This window comes from Macrobrachium nipponense, chromosome 1 (assembly GCF_015104395.2).
Source record: "Macrobrachium nipponense isolate FS-2020 chromosome 1, ASM1510439v2, whole genome shotgun sequence".
Classification (NCBI taxonomy): domain Eukaryota; kingdom Metazoa; phylum Arthropoda; class Malacostraca; order Decapoda; family Palaemonidae; genus Macrobrachium; species Macrobrachium nipponense.
This window is the reverse complement of record NC_087200.1, coordinates 181,484,595-181,504,865: the sequence shown is the minus strand read 5'-3', so window position 1 is coordinate 181,504,865 and position 20,271 is coordinate 181,484,595. Positions and strand designations below refer to the sequence as shown.

General features: G+C 34.3%; 2 protein-coding genes across 6 annotated transcripts in view; both read right to left on the bottom strand.

The window, feature by feature from the left end:
- The window catches only part of LOC135219018 (uncharacterized), a 14,845-nt gene extending 11,195 nt beyond the window's left edge, over positions 1-3,650 (bottom strand). The window contains 4 exon segments of the mRNA XM_064255454.1: positions 950-1,202; positions 1,844-1,978; positions 2,396-2,527; positions 3,554-3,650. Of these exon segments, the coding sequence (XP_064111524.1) occupies positions 950-1,202; positions 1,844-1,978; positions 2,396-2,527; positions 3,554-3,650 (617 nt within the window).
- A 10,815-nt stretch (positions 3,651-14,465) lies between these two features.
- The window catches only part of LOC135219888 (uncharacterized), a 327,822-nt gene continuing 322,016 nt past the window's right edge, over positions 14,466-20,271 (bottom strand). For all 5 annotated transcript variants that reach the window (XM_064257040.1, XM_064257041.1, XM_064257039.1 and 2 more), the window contains one exon: positions 14,466-19,772. In XM_064257040.1, coding sequence (XP_064113110.1) covers positions 19,637-19,772 — 136 coding nt within the window. In that variant the 3' untranslated portion in view covers positions 14,466-19,636. The remainder of the gene's footprint in view (positions 19,773-20,271) is intronic.

Genomic DNA, 20,271 nt, shown 5'->3' with positions numbered 1-20,271 from the left:
GCGAATTTTCCTTCGGACGGACTCTCTCTCTCTCTCTCTCATCTCTCTCTCTTCTCTCTTCTCATCCTCGTCTCTCTCCTCTCTCTCGATTCAATACGTCACTCTCGGTTCTCTCATCTCTCTCCTCTCTCCTCCTCTCTCCTCAGTCCTCTCCCTCTCTCGAGTTCGTCTCCTCGTCTCCTCTCTCTCTCTTCGGTTTATTCTGTGTTTCGTTCCATTTAGCTTCTTAAACTAGAATGTCTAGAGTTGCTTCTTTACGCATTTATCGTCGCATATATATAAACTCATTTATTTCTTATATTTTGTGGAATTATATGAAATTCATAAACCTCTTCATTCATCGACTTCCTCCTCACAGATTGAAACTATCTTTTCGAATATCGTGAGCTTTTTAATGAAATATACATTCATTGGATACGTTGGACAAGGGAGAGTTGACTAAAACTGCAGCATTTAATGTCATTAAGTTCTTAATTTTGTATGGGTGTCAACAGACTCCTAGACCTATGCTGCTAAAACTGAGTGATATAATGTTTTCGTGAGTGTGTCAACAGACTCCTAGACCTATACTACTGCTAAAACTGAGTGATATAATGTTTTCGTAAGAGTGTCAATAGACGCCTAGACCTATGCTGCTAAAAATGAGTGAAATAATGAAATAATGTTTTTGGGTGTCAATAGACGCCTAGACCTATCTATGTTGCTAAAAGTGAGTGAAATGTTTTTGCAAGTGTGTCAACAGACTCCTAGACTCATACTCTCCTCTTTATTACGTTTTACGCACAATACCTCTCTTCCATCCACCTGAGAAGAAAGATGTCAACAGACTCCTAGACCTATGCTATTAAAACTGAGTGGTATAATGTTTTTGTAAGGGTGTCATCAGAACTTCTAGACTCATACTCTCCTCTTTGTTACGTTTTACGCACAATATCTCTCTTCCACCCACCTGAGAAGAAAGAAAGGACCATCCTGCATGAAAACGGTCGTCAATATAGCTATAATATCCATATTGAGGTAGAGTTTGAGGCTGTACGAACAAGACTGCTCTTTCGTGTTCCCGTCGCTGTCTGTGCTCGTGTTGAGGCCGTCCTCGAGCTTGAACATCTCCGGAGGAGGGTAGTTGATGGAGGGTCTCGGCTTAGGGGCGTGAGTTGCGCTCAGGACCAGCGTGAATTGGAGTAAGGACCAGGACCAAATACCTGTTGGGAGGGTGAGAGATTGATTTCATATGTCAACTGAATGACTTACATTGTTTTCTATTTAAAACTAAGTTTAGTATTGACGATATTGACAGAAAATGATCTGAAATTGTGGTTTTAACTGCTTAGGTATCTTTCGTCAATTAAATGACGCGTAATATTTTCTTTTAAGACTTAATTTTATAAAGAGAGACGACACTACTGACAGAAAGTTAATATATATTCTGGCTATGACTTCCTCGGTGTCTTATTCCATGTTCTCGACCTTATCAGAGAAAATTATGACTTCTAAACTATTTGAAAATATCAGAGATTCCGCATGATCACACCTAGTGTCAAAGGGAGCATTCACACTGAAGTTAAACAAGTCAGCATGTCGGCAACTTATAGCATACTTACTACAAACAAGTTGAAATCATGTCAACGACTATATTGCCAAATGCTGGATACTTGTATGAAGCAAAAGTCTTTGACTTGTATTCAACTTGTTTGTAATGTGTGGGGGATAAATTGCCGCTTGTTCATGTTATGTTTGACTACAGTGCAGACGCACTCATAGTCTCTGTTAAGTAAAGGTGAATAAGAATTTAAGAAAAACATCTAAACTTTAAAAACAAGAAACTCTGAAGTTTTAAAATCACCTAACACAGCGTAAATCAACTCGATGGTGTTTGTGACGGTATCCTCTTTGAAACACTCGAATAATTCGATGATGTCAGCTGCCATGGCCATGTAAGCCAATAACAGCTGAGACAGCTGCTCTCGAGTCAGTTCTCCTGCGTATGGTGATAAAGAAAAGAATGTTTTAGTGTTGTATCTCACTATCCCTTACTGCGAGTTTGCAGTTTTGCAGTTTGCAACGTGATACTCTTATGAGCATTGTTATGAACGACTTATTTTTCAGTGACATTTCTTTATCGCTTCCAAGAGTTGGGAGGCCGTAAGCTAAATTAAATGTTTCTCTCGAAAATGAATGAATATTGTGACTGGGTGAGACGTTACTTAAAAAGTAACGTAGAGAACTATTTTTCACAAAGTAATTCTTTATCAAATCAGAGACGGCTACTTTTTATAAAGCAACTCCTTATAGCAGCAAATTATTTCATTAAATGTCTCGAGATTTCCTCAGAAAATGTTAAAACACCCAAGAATCAGAACACGACCTGAGAGGATGTCACTCATAATCTGCTTACCTTTGGGAAGGAGCCATCGTCCTATGAGAAGCATTACTAACAGGACCTGTTCGAGAACCCTCACCCACTGTTCTATAGGAAGCTCCAAATCTAGTTTCTGTAAAAATTTGTAGATTACAGTTGCTGCAGTACCTGATCAGGGCATGGGCATTGTTCATTGATGAAAATGAGAGTTGTGTTATATATAGCTATTTCTACAATAAAATTAACAAAAATCTTCTATAAAGAGTGGTCGGAAAGTTCGTGGGAACACAGGAGAATGTAAGGATTTCATATTTTAGTTATAGCTGAAGTAGAAAAATTATATTTTTATCAACATACATATGCTCTTGGCAAATCATTTCTTATAATTTGTTGGTAAAGCTGAAATTTGGATATTATGAAGAATCAGAACCTGGCCAAAAACATTACAATGTCACACAGTCAAAATGCCAGTTATTTCATATCTTGAAGAACGAAAAGAAAAAAAATATATAAATGAAAACTTCATTCATCATTAAAAGTAATGACCAAAAATACATATTGTGCAACGTCAACAATAAAATAGCAAAGTAAAAAAATAATGGGCAGCAATACGGATGGAAATGCATTCAAATTGCAGTCACATTATCGCTACTATGAAAATGGTGAAATTCAAAACTAAAATAACCACTCAACAACAACAACAAGTTTCTCGTCGTCACTCTGAACTTACTAATCCTCCGAGAGAAGACAGGTTCTCTCTCTGGGTCGTGTTAACCCTGAGGTCATTGAGACCCAGCTCCATGAGCCATATCGGTGGCACGACGGACACCAGGTAGAGGAACACGGAGGGACAAAACCTAAAAGAAAAAAAAAGGAAAGAACGACCTACGTCAGCGACTTCAAAATAACTGAAGGTTTCATTTTAGTACTTTTTATTTCAGTCTGCCAAGAAATTTTCTCGCTGGTCTGATTAGTAGTAGTAATAGCAAGGACATTCCTTTGATACGGCTCCCCACCTCCACAATGAAATCAGCTACCTTTATGACAGTCAACACAGAGCTCTGAGTCAACAGCATTTAACACCTACAACGGCTTACCATTTCATCTCCTCTCCGTTGCGAGCGCAGATGGACACGATGCCCTCGAATCCCTGGAACATGAGGGGCGCCACCATGTACCAGTAGACCACCTGACCCTGCTTCAGGTCAACCAGTTTCCAGACGGCGATGAAGGCGTGGATGGCGAAAAGGGCCCGCGCCACAATGGCCTTCACGATCGTGATGAACGCCATTTGAGATTTTCTCTTTTCTACGGGATTACAATTCACTTAGATAGGAAATAATCCAGTTTTTTAAGATGTCTTTGATATTAATTGGGCGTCGTTTTCATGATAGCGTTTTTTTTTCTGGAAGTTTTAGATGTTGAAAACTGCAACAGATACTTTCACAAGTCCCGTCTATAGTAGGTAATCATCAATAATACGTGGCCCAAAACAGATAAATAAATAAATAAATAAATTAATTAATAATTAATTAATTAATTAATTAATAGACAAATAAATAAACAAATAAATAGAATAGTAAATGCAAAAAGAAAGAAGTGAATATAAGCATTTCTTGCTTCCATTATTCTTGTCGGAAATACTATCACTAGATTAACCAATAACAGCACAACTCCTTAGCCATTCCCTTCAGACAGGAAGGAGGGAACTGAGCACCTGTTGAGTTATTCCTTTGGCAAATTAAAAGTTTGTACAGTTTAAGGAATAAAGGTAAGACGCAAAAATTTCCGAATTAATCACAAAAAATTATGAGTGCCTTTTATTGTTTTGATGCTTAAATTTTAGTTTTCAGAGAAAGCATTCAACTTTTGTATCACAAGGATAATTCACCCGCGCTATATTGCTAATCATATAAAAAATATGCCTTCAACAATGTTGATATAGAATAAACAAAATAAATAAATAAAAATTCACCTACTTTATCAAAAAGTTGAATTTCATATGTAGATACACCAAGAAACCTGTATTACTTGAAATACCGGAAACCTCAGATACAAGTATATGCGTGTACGACTTTTATCATTAACATCTTTTATCTATTCTATTTGTTACTGTGTAAGTAATTGTTTAAAACAAATAAACGGTGTTGGGTGAATTGTATATCCTTAGTGCTTTTAAACTTTTTAAATTATTTAAACTGTTTGTTCCTCTGAGGGAATATTTTAATGGCTCTTATTACTACCATATACTTTGTGATTATCATAGTAATAGGTTTTATAATCTTATCAAATGCTTCATGGTCCGTGATACGTGGTAATTTTAGTCTTTACAAGGTTCTTTTTAATGGAAATTTATCAAAATTCACTATGATTGTCATGTAATTCAAAACAGAATCCTAATTGAGGGTAATTTTCGTTGACACCTTATTGTTCTTTGTCTTAAAAAATGTTTCTTTACAATATTTTAAAAACTTGTTTAAATTTCTTAAATTCAAGGTGCCTTTGCGACCTTTGATATCTTGTAAGTTATGTTGCAAAATCTCGGTTGTATACATAATACTCAAAGTTTATCTAGTAGTCTAGTTTCACTGCCCTTTTTATTTCTTTTACAAATAATTTCTTCATTCTTGAGAGTATGTGTGAGTCTTAAATTTATCTACGTTTTATTAGCTTATCCTTCTCTGTCTCCTTATATAATCAGGAAAGCTATATGAGAGAAAGAGAGAGAGAGAGAGAGAGAGAGAGAGAGAGAGAGAGAGATTTCTACTTCATAAACTTCGAGTGGTATAAATAAAATGCCGTGTGCATAGTCCCGGTAAGACTAAGATTCCAACCTTGAGATTATTTTCCTTGCAATATTTCTTTCTCTTCAAATAAACCTGTCCCACTATTTCCTGTCCTTCTTTCTCTTCTTATTTCTAGCTTACGTTTTAAATGTTTTCTCGACTCATTCATTAGTTTCTTTGCTCATTTCCCTTTAAACTTCTCTATTAATTATATCCTGTTCTTATTTATCTAGATTGTTTATAATTGAATTTAAGGTATTTATTTATCTAAATTGGGTCTCTCCTGTTTCCCCATTTTTTGCACTAATTTTGCCTCTACACGAGAGAAAATGTATTTCAGCGTTTCATTTTAGTATCGAATGTGGTCTGTCTTCTCTCCTTTTCATTACAGCTTTAACACAGTAATATTTCCTATAACTTCATTTCACCAGAAAATCCTCGTTAGTACAAACTCGAGCTTAAATTCCAAAAGAGAAATTTTAAGTGTACAGCATAATTTATAGTTTCTCGTAGCTTTTACCACTGTAGTTATAATTGAACATCGCCCCCCCCCCCTTCTTTTTTTATATGGGCTCATGCAGTAATTTCTTTTTCTGTCATTTGGCAGTCATAATTTTTTTTTCTTTGGTGTAGCCATCACTTGAACGACTACTAACTTTGTTTAGCTACTCCTTCCTACCTCAGACTTGTGTCAAAGCAGCTGTCACTTTTTTTTTATATATTTTTATCGTAAAATCTTGAAATATATTTTCCTTGCTGTAACACAACGTTATATATTTTAATATGCAGACGAAAGGTTCGACTTTTTCCCCCCTGTCCTTGCTCACTGATTCTCTTTAATCAAAAATAATTCTGAAGTTTCTGTCTTTGCACAGATAGGAAAATACTTATCTCTCACGCAACGAAAAATTCCAGTTACTCATTGCCACTTTTACAAACAGAAGCTTACAAAACCATTAAATGCATCGGCGTGCAGTAATGAAAGGCCACACACTATTTAGATCAGTATATTGCAGTTTCCTACCAAATTCCTAGTTCCGGGGAGCATAAATGTAGTAATATATTGATCAGCGTCACACTCAAGTATCAGAGATCAGTGGTAATCCCTTGGTCACATCATCGATTTAAATACTTTAGAAAGTACTTTCGCTCTGTACACGCCCTAGTATAACCTGCTGATCGAACGGGAAGGGAAAGGAGACTGGTTAATATAAAGGGGAAGTTCTCCGTTTGGTGTCATTTCTTGTCCAAACACAGGTTCCGTTTGTTTATCTTTGGCGCGGGTGCAAAGGGGAGGGGGCGGGGTCGGGAGCCCGCGATGCTTGTTGAAACAGATACGTGGAACCTTTCGTCGAATGAGGGAACAACAACACTACAGGTAACTACAGGTAGATACGTAGGCGTGACTAAGAAGAATTCTGTATATTTACTCACTAGCATGACACACACACGCACGCAAGCACGCACACACACACACACACACACACACACACACACACACACATATATATATATATATATATATATATATATATATATATATATATATATATATATATATATATATATATATAGGAAATCTATATAGGCACACACACACACTCAACTTGCTCTCGCTGGACCTGAACTAATTCTAGTACAAAATCCTTTATAACGAATGATAGGTTTTCGTTTGTTTCCAGCCAGATTTTGATTTCAGCTGCCTTCCAAAGCTATATGCATTCGAATTAAAGGAATTATGCTAAATTTGTATGTTTCCACACAATTAGTTTTGGTGGCAATGTTATGAACTTTATTTCTTCCTGTATAGTGGAACTTCATTACATTGCCATACCAGGCAAGTTAATAAGGAGGGAGAAATCTTTAAAAATATATTTAACAAATAATTCCTTTTCTGAGGAAAAAGGTATAAGGAAAATGGAGAGGCGCTGAAGAAGAAGAAACGACATCATGAATTATCTTTCAGGGGCCAGCTACCGTGCTAAAATTAATTTATTCTTCTTAGTTTTATTTACATAGACAAAATATTTTACACACTTCCATTGTCAGACCTGGATTTACGTATGTGCGTATATCAATATAGACTGTACTTCACTTGTGTAAATCCTATTTTTGTATGCATTTTCAATCTATTTGATTGACAAATCTTATCATGCCTTGCCCTTTGTGCATGTTATCCTCATTTTCTTGTTTTCAATCTTACAGAAACAATATTCAGGATTAGCCTTAAAATATTCAGAAACCAAACCAAATTGGTTTACAGCAACGAGAAATAACTTATAAAATTATTGCTTTTCGCCACACTTCTCTTTTTGAAAAATGTTAAATGCTTTTGATTTGCTTATCTGACAATGTACTATGATAACTGCATGATTCTCGGCATAAATAAACAATCAAGTGATTTTTACGCGGGTATTTGTTCACGTATTTTCGTAATTTCGAAAGGGGTACATAGTCATAGTTGGCAGCCGGCAGGCAGCACAATATCGAGTAGAGGCTTCCATGTTGCCGAGCTCAGGTCAAGCTCTACCCACCTATATCCCACTTGGCTAACTCCCGTTGCCTGAAAAAACTTGTACTGTTGATAACGGGACTCCAGCAATGTGCTAGAGAAATCCCCTTACATTAAGACTTCAGTTTTGTTAATACATTAAGACTTCAGGTTTGTTAATTATGAAAAATACAAATTGATTTAAAATTTTTTATAGTACTTAAGATATGATGATGGTAATAGTTATATTAGTCCTGAAGATGATGATGTACTTCCGAGGCAGATCGGAGGAATGTCATATTCCCTTTACATCTCGGTTGTAAAGTAACAGAGTAGTTGTGTAAAATCATATAAGGTAGCCCTGCTCAACCATCAGCAGCTGTTTTTTGACAGTGGTTCATCATTGTATCCTTAACCCCTTAGATTGGATTCCAGTGCTTGGCTTCAAGCTTAAATCTCATATTCCCTTCCTTAACCCTTTAGTGTTAAGGTCATCACTTAGATGTCTCGATTCAGATTAGAAATTCCTAGCACTACCTTTTGAGGTCTTCCCTCTAGGGTTTTGCCCATATAGCCATGCAAGTTCCATGTAGAATTTCCCAATTTAACTCAAGTTCTGCTTCAGTGGAGTTCTGGCTCACATTCTCGGTGGAGAAATTTTACACGTAACCTTAACTACTGTTTTGAACTCCCTGGTCAAGTAGGCTGTGTGTAGTTTTTTTCAGAAGTGTCTGCCAGTGTCAGGCAGAACATTTGATAATGATGGTTCTCAGAGGAAGATACTTTGTACTTTTTGTTATGTTTTACATTCTACCATTGGCCAGGAAGTAAGGTTACTAGAATTAAATATAGACAATCTGGGCAAATTGTGTTCCACTAGTGGAAGCTGGGGACCTCTTTTCAATTTATTTAGTCCACTCTGAAAACTCATCTAGTGTAAAAACTCATCTAGTGAGAGAGAAATTAGATTCTTGACACCAACTATCATGAAACCAATTTATAAACCATACTTGCATTTTCTTTCAGTGAAGTCATCCATATGCGCTGCAAGGATAAAATACAGTCCAGATGATGATATATGTTTTTACAATTTTTATCTGTCTTGTGACTTAGCAAGCTGCTGGCTCATAGTAATTACCTAGAAGTTTCAGTGGAAACTTTAATGTGAAGACTGTATCCCTCTACATTAAGATTAGAGATCAGTTTAGGAATAGTTATGTATTACATAGATTTGGATGCAGCTCAGCTGTTTGTTGGATCTCCAACTTGACAGAATTTTAATTCACATTGAAATACAGTATTCGCATTGACAGAGGCCTGAATAGCAAGAACAAGGCTTTAAGAGAAGCAATGTTTTCCAATAACGCATCAGTAATTTTGACTAGAATCTTGTTAGGGGTTTTTCATAACCGGATGCCTTTTTGAGAAAGTATGAAAGCTGCAATGCCCCTCATAGATAATCAGTAATAACATGAAACATGACTTGTATTGATGAACTATGAAATTGTTCAGCAGAGTTTGATTGCATATACTTCTTCATGGACTGACTGTCTTCACAGTATATAGACTGAAGCAGTATCTGCAACTGACCTCCAAAATCTTCTGTCTAGAGCTTTCATGAAATTTTTCTTCTCGCCAATGATTTCTAAGATCCTTACAAAAGGACTAAATCTTTATGCTGTTACAAAGTACTTGTAAGTTGCGGAATTTGCTGAGATGGAATAGACCAAAATTGAAATGATCAAGATGGGGACAAGTGATGACAAGGATGAGGAGTAATTGGTCAGAAAAGTAGAAACATTGATATGGAAGCTGTAGGATGAAGTTTTAGCAAGTAGGCTCAGAAAATAATTGGAAAAGACCTTTGTCTGAATTCCCACTAATTGGAATTTGGACAAAATATTCACTAGACAGAAGTCATATTGTCTAAAGGTCTATTAAGGGATATATAATTTAAAATTTTATATATGATTATAACTACCTGTGTACACCCCAATCCATCTCTCTGAAGGCTTCTGAGACAGGACTGATAATCCGTCAGATGATGATTTCTCCTTACTTCTCAGCCTTATTGTAGTTTTTGTAGGGGAGAACAACTCATTCCCATGTTCCAGGAGAAGAGATGCTTTTTGCAAACACGTAAAAATTGTAATACATTTGGGTCTACGTCCACAGACAAAACATTGTCATATTTGTGCAGTACGTAAGTCAGTTTTTTTGTTTCCTGTGATGACAGAAATACCAATCAGCTTTGCTGTAACTCACTGTTGAGTTCTTGTCATAGCCTAACTGTATGGACCGAGTGCGTAAATGCAGTTCAAATGTATGGCAACATTTGTTTAACTAGTTATATAAGCACAAACTAATCATGAGATCAGGAACTCCAAATATCTTTTAAGTTACTGATTCTTGTTACCAGCCATTGATCCAAATCGGCTAAGAATACTGAAGAGCAGTAAATTACTTGCTAATGAATTCAATCCAACACCAAGAGTTACCATACTTATTTGGTGATAGTTCAGTCCCCATGGTTCCATAGCGCATGTGCATCTAAGAATTTATTCTTGGTACCAAAACCAGTTATACATTTACCTGAAACTCTGGATGTTCCCTGAAATAATCTCATAATTGTAGGTTTTCAAGTGCGTTATCAAACAATATATAAAGATTTTTGATGATTTCATGTGCCTTCCCATCTAGTAGTAACTTCATATTTAAAATGAGAGCTTTTTAAGAAAAAAAAAAAATAGTTACAATTACACTACAGTATTATATATTGCACCACTGTATGTAATATATGGTTCAGATAATTTTTCTTTTTATTTCACATAGTAATTAGTTTGAGAAATTGTTTTTCATACTATAATAGTATTGGAATCAATTGTTACATGTGAAAAAATAAAATTGCATAAAAAACTTTTATGCAGGTTTTAAGTATTTTGTCCAAATCATGCAACGTAAAAATACCATACAAACAAACAAATCATTATGAAATATTTCATTATATTTAGATATGAACAGGCCTACCATCCTTGTCAACAGAGTATCCTCTGTATAAAGGGCACTTTTTTTTTTTTTTTACACAAATGGAATTTGGCTTATCTAATGTTATCAAATCATCATCTGTTCAAAGGTCTTTGTTAGAAGAAAAAAAAAAAAAAAACATTTTCAGTTAGCAAATGAGACATCATTATCAAATATATTATATAATTGATAGCTTCTTTTTTAAATGAAATACAGTATGGTTCACTGAAGGGTGGTGAAATACACTGCTGCGTGAGGTTTGTTTGGTGCGCCTGCCACATCGGATGTTCAGTGGAGCATTTGGATGCACGATAACTTCTAAATCTCACATGTGCCAATTTTCTTTTTAATTCCATCAAAAATAATAAATTGAAATAAAAAAAAATTTACAAATATGAAGGAAAATTCAGATATACCAGAGAAGGAAATTTGATTTTTTTTTTCATTTATAAATGAATGATTTAATGCAAGTCACATAAGCCTAGAATAATTGTATCTTGTAATAACATGTGAACTGAGTTATTGGTGCATAACGGCTGTAAAAGAAAACATTATTGGTTATAGAACTCGAATACCACACAGATACTTACCGTATAAACAAAATCGTGTTGCATATTATAGGATTCTCCGCCTTTCAGAGACTGATCGTTACGCCAAGTCAAACATTTAATTTAAATTTTTTTTTTATTTTGATGGTAAACAAAATATAATAGTTTTTTTTTTAACGCTGTAGTATAGTATGCAAAACATATAGGTCTACAATTTGAGTGCCAAAATAAAACCCTCTTCAGACCAAAAAAAATTGTTCGGCCGAGTTACAAGAAAAAATTAATACAACAATTATTGAAAGAAGAAACATACGAAAGAACAAGCGCCTTAGTGGCGTGGTTGGTATGGTGTTGGCGTGCCACCTCAGTGACTGCGAGTTCAATCTCGGGCATTCCATTGAGGTGTGAGAGATGTGTATTTCTGGTGATAAAAGTTCACTCTCGACGTGGTTCGGAAGTCACGTAAAGCCGTTGGTCCCGTTGCTGAATAACCACTGGTGGTTCCATGCAACGTACAAATACCATGCAACCAACCATACGAAAGAACAATAATAATTTTAATTTCATTTAAACAATGTTATTTCGCTCTCCTGCCATAATATACACTAGCCATTAGCGAGTGACTAGGTTTTTTTGTTTTAGACTAAGCCAGTCGTGTGCAGGAAAAGGATCTTGCTCTAAGGCAACCTGTAACCCATAGTGTAACCAGTTGACAGAAGCTTAGTCTGTCATGTTAACACATCATAACCTGTGTGGCCAGGCAAATAGTTGCCAGATACCACTTGCTGAATACTTTCATATGTACTTATTGTCTGAAACATTAAGGCAACTGATGCAGTACTCTGTAACGTGACTCTACTGTACTGTAATTCAGATGCTCTGAAAAAATAATGTACTGGGAGTGCCTTCCTTCTATCATGATTTGTTTCCTCAGTGCAGCTGTTTCCACGCACCAAAGTAGCCAGGGTCGAACATGACAATGCGGTGGTCCGTCTTGTGAGCGATACTCGCTAGAGAGAAGACTCAAGACTGAATATTTGAATTTAAAGTCATGGCATTTGAATGGTTTTATTTTTATCATGAGAAAATTGTCCAGAATTAATGGGGAACAAACTGTGGGTGGAATGCTAGTATTGGGATCTGTGGTGAGTGTTACTAAACCAGAAGTATTTAGGACCCTTAAGAAGCATGAGGGTAATTGGAATTAGTCTAACTCATATTTGTTCATTTTTGAGGATGGAATGGATTACCTCAATAATCTCAGCCCGATGCCATCCTAGAGTACGACTGTTCTCAAAACCAAGATTCTTGTCAGGTCATCCTGCCTGTCTTCCAAAATAAAGGTAGTTGGGATGATTGTATTCAGTACTCAATGAGGTGGGGGTCTTTCTTAAGGTTGGAGTCATCCTCATAGGGCATGGTCTAATAAGGAATCCTGTCAAGTTTCACAAGTGAAAAAATAACATAAAAAGCTTATGTATCTTAATTGTTTTAATAATGATTTTTATTTTTCATTTTTTGAAATGTTGGAGACATTAGTCACTCTTGGACTTTATAGTGAGGTAAAAAAACCGATACCAATTTAGCTTATAGCACACTTAAAAATAATGTTCAGAGCCCAAATGGTCATTTAGGAAAACTGTTCCATAGTTGTCGATCGTGGAGGGAATAACAAAGTGTGGATGCTAACGATTTATGAAGCAAGTTTTTATTGCAGTCTTATCGAACAATTATACAGCTTTAGGTTTCCTACAGCTGTATACTTGTTCAGTAAGTACGCAATAAAATTTAATTTTATTATAAAAATTCCATACTTGTAACTAGTCACTAGTAGTACTTCCTGTTGAAACATATTTTTAAAAAACAATTGAAGCAGTTTTTTAGAAGACAGTGAGCAGTTTTATCATGAAGATAGCTATTCCTGGAGGATGCTTATTTCTAGGTTTTAGAATATTACAATACTTCAGTTGTAAAATAGGTTGGAAACATTCAGTATTACTTCTCTTATCATAGTACTCACAGGAAGCCTTACAAACATCACTTAGTTTGGTATATGATCTGGTTAGGCTATGGCAATAAAAGCTTGTTTTAAAATGTAACACCAAGTACAGGTATCATGATATACTATGCAGAATTAAAGTGCAGTGGTACTTATTCAAAGGTTATCATGGTGTTACAGCACAGTACATCATCATCTAACCAATAAAATCTCGGTTTAGCTGGGTTTGGCTTCATACACTAGTGTTTTTTTATATATTTATTATATATATTTATATATATTATATATATATATATATATATATATATATATAGAGAGAGAGAGAGAGAGAGAGAGAGAGAGAGAGAGAGAGATAGAGAGAGAGAGAGAGAGAAGAGAGAGAGAGAGAGAGAGAGAGAGAGAGAGAGAGGGGCAACATTGCTGCTCCAATTTAGTGGGAGTAAATAAAAGAATGACATTGCCTATGTTCTGTACTATTAGCCTAGACCAACAGTTACACCACTGATTAGGACTAAGAAAACCAAAGGTCTCAAAACACACTCCTGTGGAATGCTAAGCATAACTTAGGCTCTGTAACAATGCCATCAAAACTCTGCTGCTAGAATGAGACTGTCTTTGTAGTCTCCAACAGCACATTATGAAATATAAAATTTTAATGGTCAAGCAAGGTAAAGAGCGCGGTAAGATAATTTTGAACAAATTTAGAATCATTTACTGTCTAGGTTCTTCTAGATGCAACTAGTTAGACCTATGGTAGTTCTTTCCTTAAAGCTACACTCATGTTGAGAAACAAGTACCTTCATTGAAGGTACTGGTTGAAAGATACTGTTCCTCAACCTCACAGAGCTGTAGAAGGTCGGAGAGTGGTTTGTAATTGTCACTTATCAAAAGAAATCTGAGTATAACTCTCATTTTAATGGCAGGTGCAGTAATTGAAGGTATCCCTCCTGTCTGTAAATTTTCACATCAGGGATGTTATCTTCAAACTTTTCTGATTTAATTGCCTCTGGATCCACAAACTTTTCTTATCTATTTTCTCCTGGACCTGTAGTTACAATTCGGCAATGCTAATACACTGTCCATGCTTGTCTATCCTTAATGAGTGAATTTCCATGGTCAGTTTTTTTTTTTCTATTTTCTGCAAGTAATTACTAATGTTTTACTACTAATAAACTTCCCATTAGTCCTGCTCCCCTCAGGTTTCATTGCAACTTCATCTGTACCAAGTTGATACTAAGGCTAAGTAAAAGGGTTGGAAGAAATTTCTATACAAAAATTTATATTTTCAATACAGACTCATTACTTTACCATAATGACCTACCTACTGCCCTCTCTATTCTGTTTCAGACAATAGTAGGTGGGTCTGCTTTCTCACTAAGGCCTCCCAGATTGGTAGTGTCTGGGAATTTACAGATGCACAAAAGGCTAAAGTAAAATTAATATATTTGTATTGAAAAAAAAAAAGGTTTTAATTTTAACGTTATTTCATTTTAATAAATTACCATTAAAATTAAGTGATAATACTTTACCAGATTTAAGTGGATTTTAAGTACATTTTGGGTTCATTCATTAAGTTTTCATTATCTTACTTCTTTAGAAACCAAAAACGAGAAAAAAAAAAATTGCTAGGACCTTCTTAAAGTCCAGTTCATCGAGATGTAGTTGTAATACAAAACAATTGTTTTTAATGAAATCTTCTCTTATAAATTGTTAAACATTTTCCAACTATTCATTGTAATAAATATGTACAGCCGAAGTAGGTGAGGGTTATTCTTTAATTTCTTTTTTCCAAGAAACTAGAACTCCTTTTCATTTTCATTTTAGCAGCCAGAGGGGTACTCACATGTTAGTGATTGACCTAAAACTTAATTTTTGTGGAAGCTGTAAGTCTGTTGAGCATGATTAACCATCCTGTATGCAATACATCAGCAGATATTCAATTTTCTGATTCAAGTTTGTAAGAAATAACATACCACATATTTCCGCGTATAAGACGACTTTAAATCCTAAAATTCATCCCTAAAAATTGGGGATTGTCTTATACTACAATTTTAAAAATCAAACCTTGATTTCTAAGATGTATATCGGTAGGCTAGTCTCGGCCTCGGTGCTATAGCGTAACCACCAACATACATGAAGATTCACTTTATGAAATTAAGTAATAAGAAAGGTAATAAAACCCTTTTTTACCATATATATTATTGGTATATCTTCATAACAAATAGCCTATTTGAGGAATAATTCTACATCAATGAAAGAAACTTTTATGTATGCGATCCCAGCTGAGAAAATGTAAACATCGATTTATGGTTGTGCTCACAGCAACCTTCATCTTTCGGTAAACTTTGAGAAATTTCAATGGTGGTGTAATTATGGTAGTAACAACATTCAGGATAACATAATATATTAATTTTTCATTAAAAGTTTCTTGTACACCACAAGATTGATCACGTGCCACCATCATAGGGATTTCAGTCTGGTTTTGGCGAGTCGACTTCGGCTTTGTCGTCGATATCATACAAATCACCTTTGGTATCATCCATGGCATATTTTAAATTATTTTCTGATACTATCTGTTTTCATATTCCCCCATACAATTATCGTTCATATGACTGAATAATTCTAAACAGTTACAAACAGCTTTGCATGCTGCCTCACTTGAGGTTTGCTGCATTTATAACATAAATGCAGCAAACCTCAAGTGAGGCAGCATGCAAAGCTGTTTGTAACTGTTTAGAACAATTATTCAGTCATATGAACGATAATTGTATATGATAATTATCGTTCATTATTATATTGTATATTAATGGTTGTTTGAGAATGGCAATGAAACGTAAACAGAACAATGGTTTCCCTTTTAGGCAACGTAGGTATGAAAAACATGGTATAGAATCGGCTTTGTTAAACCCAGCTTTGATAATTTACGAAAGGAATATATCGCTGACTAAGTTCTATTCACCAACTAAAGACAGTGATGATGTCAGTAAACACGATCACCTGATTATTTTAAGATGTAAACAAAACCAGAATGCAAATGGCGCATCATTGCTTTGTTCATATATTGTAATATGTACATGTAATATGATTACAGTAAAACAAGTTCTATTAAAATTATCATTATTCTCAATACAACTATTATTCGACTTGTGCAAGTGGATAATATATCGACTGTATTACTAATGATACGCCTCCATCCTCCACTAAAAAGTTCTGGATGAAGCAGTTATTGTAAATGTAAACAACTGAATTGAGAAACAGCTGATTGCTGACATCATTTACCATAACTATCAGGCGTTTATTAAGAAAGAGCTCCGTTAAAATTGTCAAGTTGTTAAACCCCACTAATTCTCAAAGGTGGCTTCCATAGGTAAAATAAAATAAATAATTTGTTCATCCTTCATGCAGTGTAGATCTCAAGAAAGAATACTTGTAAATTAAAGCTGCAGGTTATAGCCAAGGCTGAATAAAACTATAATAACAGCCAAGCGGAAGTGATGTTCAGAACTGGAGAAATCGCACCTAATGCATATACAATGAAGTAGTTCACGTTTTCAACCAAACTTCATTAATTTATGATGGAAGGTATCTCCAAAAATTTATCTCTTCTAACAAATAAGGGCAATGAAGATATCGATAAAACTCAAATCAGCCGAGATTTTGAGAATGTAAACATCAAATGCAAATGATGTACATGACAATGTTTATATTCTGTAATACAGTAACAATATGATAGTAATACTGTAATTGGATACAAAACAACCTTTATTTAAGTCATCATTACTAAAAATATAGTTTTACTGTTAAATTTTTGCAAATACCAAATCACTTTTCTCCAAAACACATTTCGGTTTTGTAATTTAAAAGTCGTCTTATACTACAGGTATGAGATAAATTAAGAAAAATTTGCCATGAATTTTTACCTAGTCTTATCTGAAGGTCATCTTAACACGGAAATATACAGTATGTCAAAGCAAACTATCCAGTTTGTGAAAAGTATACATTTCTAGTTTGACAGTGAAATGCTTTTTAAAAATTTTAAAATATAATTTTCTTGTGAAACACAACAAATGTTTACAATTGAAAAAAAATTCTTTGTAAAGAAAAATTTCACCACTTTGTAACATATCAACTTAAAACATTGACAGAAAATAATGTTATACAGTTACTTGAATGAAATCAATAGAAATTACTTCATAAAAATTAACCATGAAAAACAATACTTTAGGAACATCTGCTTTAAATAAACTTCACATCTTATGAGAAGAAAAATAAAACAGGAATACTTTTAGATATAAATTTACTTTGGTTTTTAAGTTCATACATTTGAAGTAGCAAAAAATAAATAAGTAAATGGTACATTTTGCCAATATTTACAACTACAGTTTCATGATATTATTACTGTACATGGATACAATTAGTCAACCACTGAATGATGTTTTCAGTTGTCTACTCTGTTATTAAAGGTATCAACAGGTTTTACTCCAGGGACCAAAGGTGTATAAAAAATAAACCAAATTTGTGCAGTTATTCTTTTGTAAGGTATATGAAGTGTCATTTATCCAAGCTACTCTTGAACTGATTAAAAAAAACCTTGAGTTTGAAGAAAATTCATTTTGCCATCAAATTCAAGAAGCTCCAAGTACAAATTGCAATTACCTGATTTTGTAGTACCGAACTTCACCAACATTCTCTGTGCCTATTGTAAGGAAAAGTGAAAGACTTCCCTAGAAATAAAATACATCACTATATACAAATAATTTAAGTTTAATTCTAAATAAAATGCATCACTACATAAATAACATAATTTTAAATACCTCAAGAGTATACCACTTTGAGAAGTTTCACACATATGAAGGTAAAACCTTCTCCTAGAATATAAGGAAAATATTTTGCATCATTTGGAAGTTTTTCCATGTATATAGTTTTTTTTTATTTATTTTGCCTAAAAAGCCTATGTGGCTAATTTGTTATACATTAGGCTAGTCTTAGTTTTGGGGGTTGGACAGATTTTTGTATTTTATAAAAGGGACAAATATATCCTGCCCAACCAGAAGATCAAACATGACAAAGCCATTACTTACTTTTGAATAATACTGTATTGTGCTAGAATTCATTAAATGGAAAACTTGTTCTAAAAAGTCACTACAATGCATTACCACAAAATCTAACATTACCCACAAAATAAAAAAAATGCAATACCTAAAGATATTGTACAATGAATGTGAAGATTGTTAAATAAACAGTTGTGACTGTGATTAGTCTGGAATGTGCTGGATTCAAATCTCATAATCATAAAACAAATTCTATAAAGTTAACCAACAATTAAAAAGTCTTCAGTTATAGCTTTGGTGATTTCTGAGATCCACAGACAAACCCATTCTGTTCCATTATTTTGTTTAAGTCCCATCAGTCAGTTTTCAAAATAAAAAAGACTTAAGAACAATTTGAATATATGATGAAGCAAGTAAATCCCAAAGAAGATTAGAAAATTCACCCAAAGAAGATTAGAGAATTCAGAAAATGAAGATTTAGGTGAATCATGTTGTAATCCTCTACATATTCCTTTACATATGCACCAGCTTTCCTACACCTTCAAGAAGTAAAATGATTGAAATAATTACTTGAATGGACAGTGAAGATAACGAGGCACAAAAAATTCAGACTGGCTTTTTATGTTATTTAAACAGTTAAAAGCCAGAAAGACTAAAAGCTAGAAAGACCAAAGTGAGCATTATAGAAAAAAAGTGAGAAAAGGGGAAATGTAAAGTGAAAGGGCTTTTGGAAAATTAAATAATTTAGTACCCTATGTACTACATTACTACTATCTACATATAAAGTTCAATAAAAATTTTGTGTGAAATATTTAAAAATCTGGAAAAGAACTGTGAGGAGCACACAAAGCACCATGAAACAACTGTGAGGTTTACTGAATAGAAAACAATACTTCATGGCAAAATAAACTTCTATAACAACACAAAACAATGCAAAATCAATATAAACTTACAACAGCTTCAATAGTACAACTGTATTCAGAATAGAAATTCCAAACATCTGAACTCTACATTTAAAACTGCATTACTTTGGAGTGAACAAAAACAATCTGTGGCAATGCTCATGCTAAGTTAAGACATTCAAAATTGAATTCAGAGTCCAGTATATATATATATATATATATATATCTTTAAAATGGTGTCTTGCATATGAAAGCATTACCGTACACAATCTTATCAATCTCACCAAAAATATATACTGTACTGATGTAAATAAATCTGCTATATACAATCTTTGGATAACACTGGGAAAAAATAATTATCTTGCTTTGCATGGCCTGATTTGTTGTCTAAAACTGGAATGACTTTCCCACACAAACTTGCTTGAATTGAGCCGAAATTCAGTCAATCATCTGCATAGTCAAAACAAGGTTCACTTTCATGACGGATGGAGTGAATGATCAGGAAGAAGCCTAGCCAGAAGCGATGTTAGCACCAACAAAGATGACTGAAGGCCTGCCGCTTGCTGACCTTGCATCCACACTGAACTATAGACTTCACGTAGTGCTAGCACCCTGGACAGAAATATACATAAATACAAAAAGAAAAAGGTCTGTGGAAGAGATTACACAACTGTTTATTTCTGATCTTTTGAAGATTAAAGTGCTGAAATAATAACAGAAATATTCCTTAAGACTATCTTGTCAACAATCTTAATTCTTTATTCACCTGAAAGCAGTATTTTTACATTTGGTTGATTTAACCTATATACTCTCAAATTACTAATGAACGATATGTACATAAATGTTGTTTACAATCATGATAGATGGAGATACAGCAGACCTGATGGGCAAGGGAGATCTGAATACCAGAAAAATAAGTTGGATGAGAAATGTCAAGCTGCTGCTTCACTATTGCTGTTAGTGTTTCTGCATATAACGTAAGATATGCAGCTAAATAAAAGATTTAATTTTGTATATGTATATTCGTTATACAATCTGTGCGCATGTATCACGTGGTACGTCACGTGACATGCCATGACGTCATCACAAGGAATGTAGGCCGTGAATGATT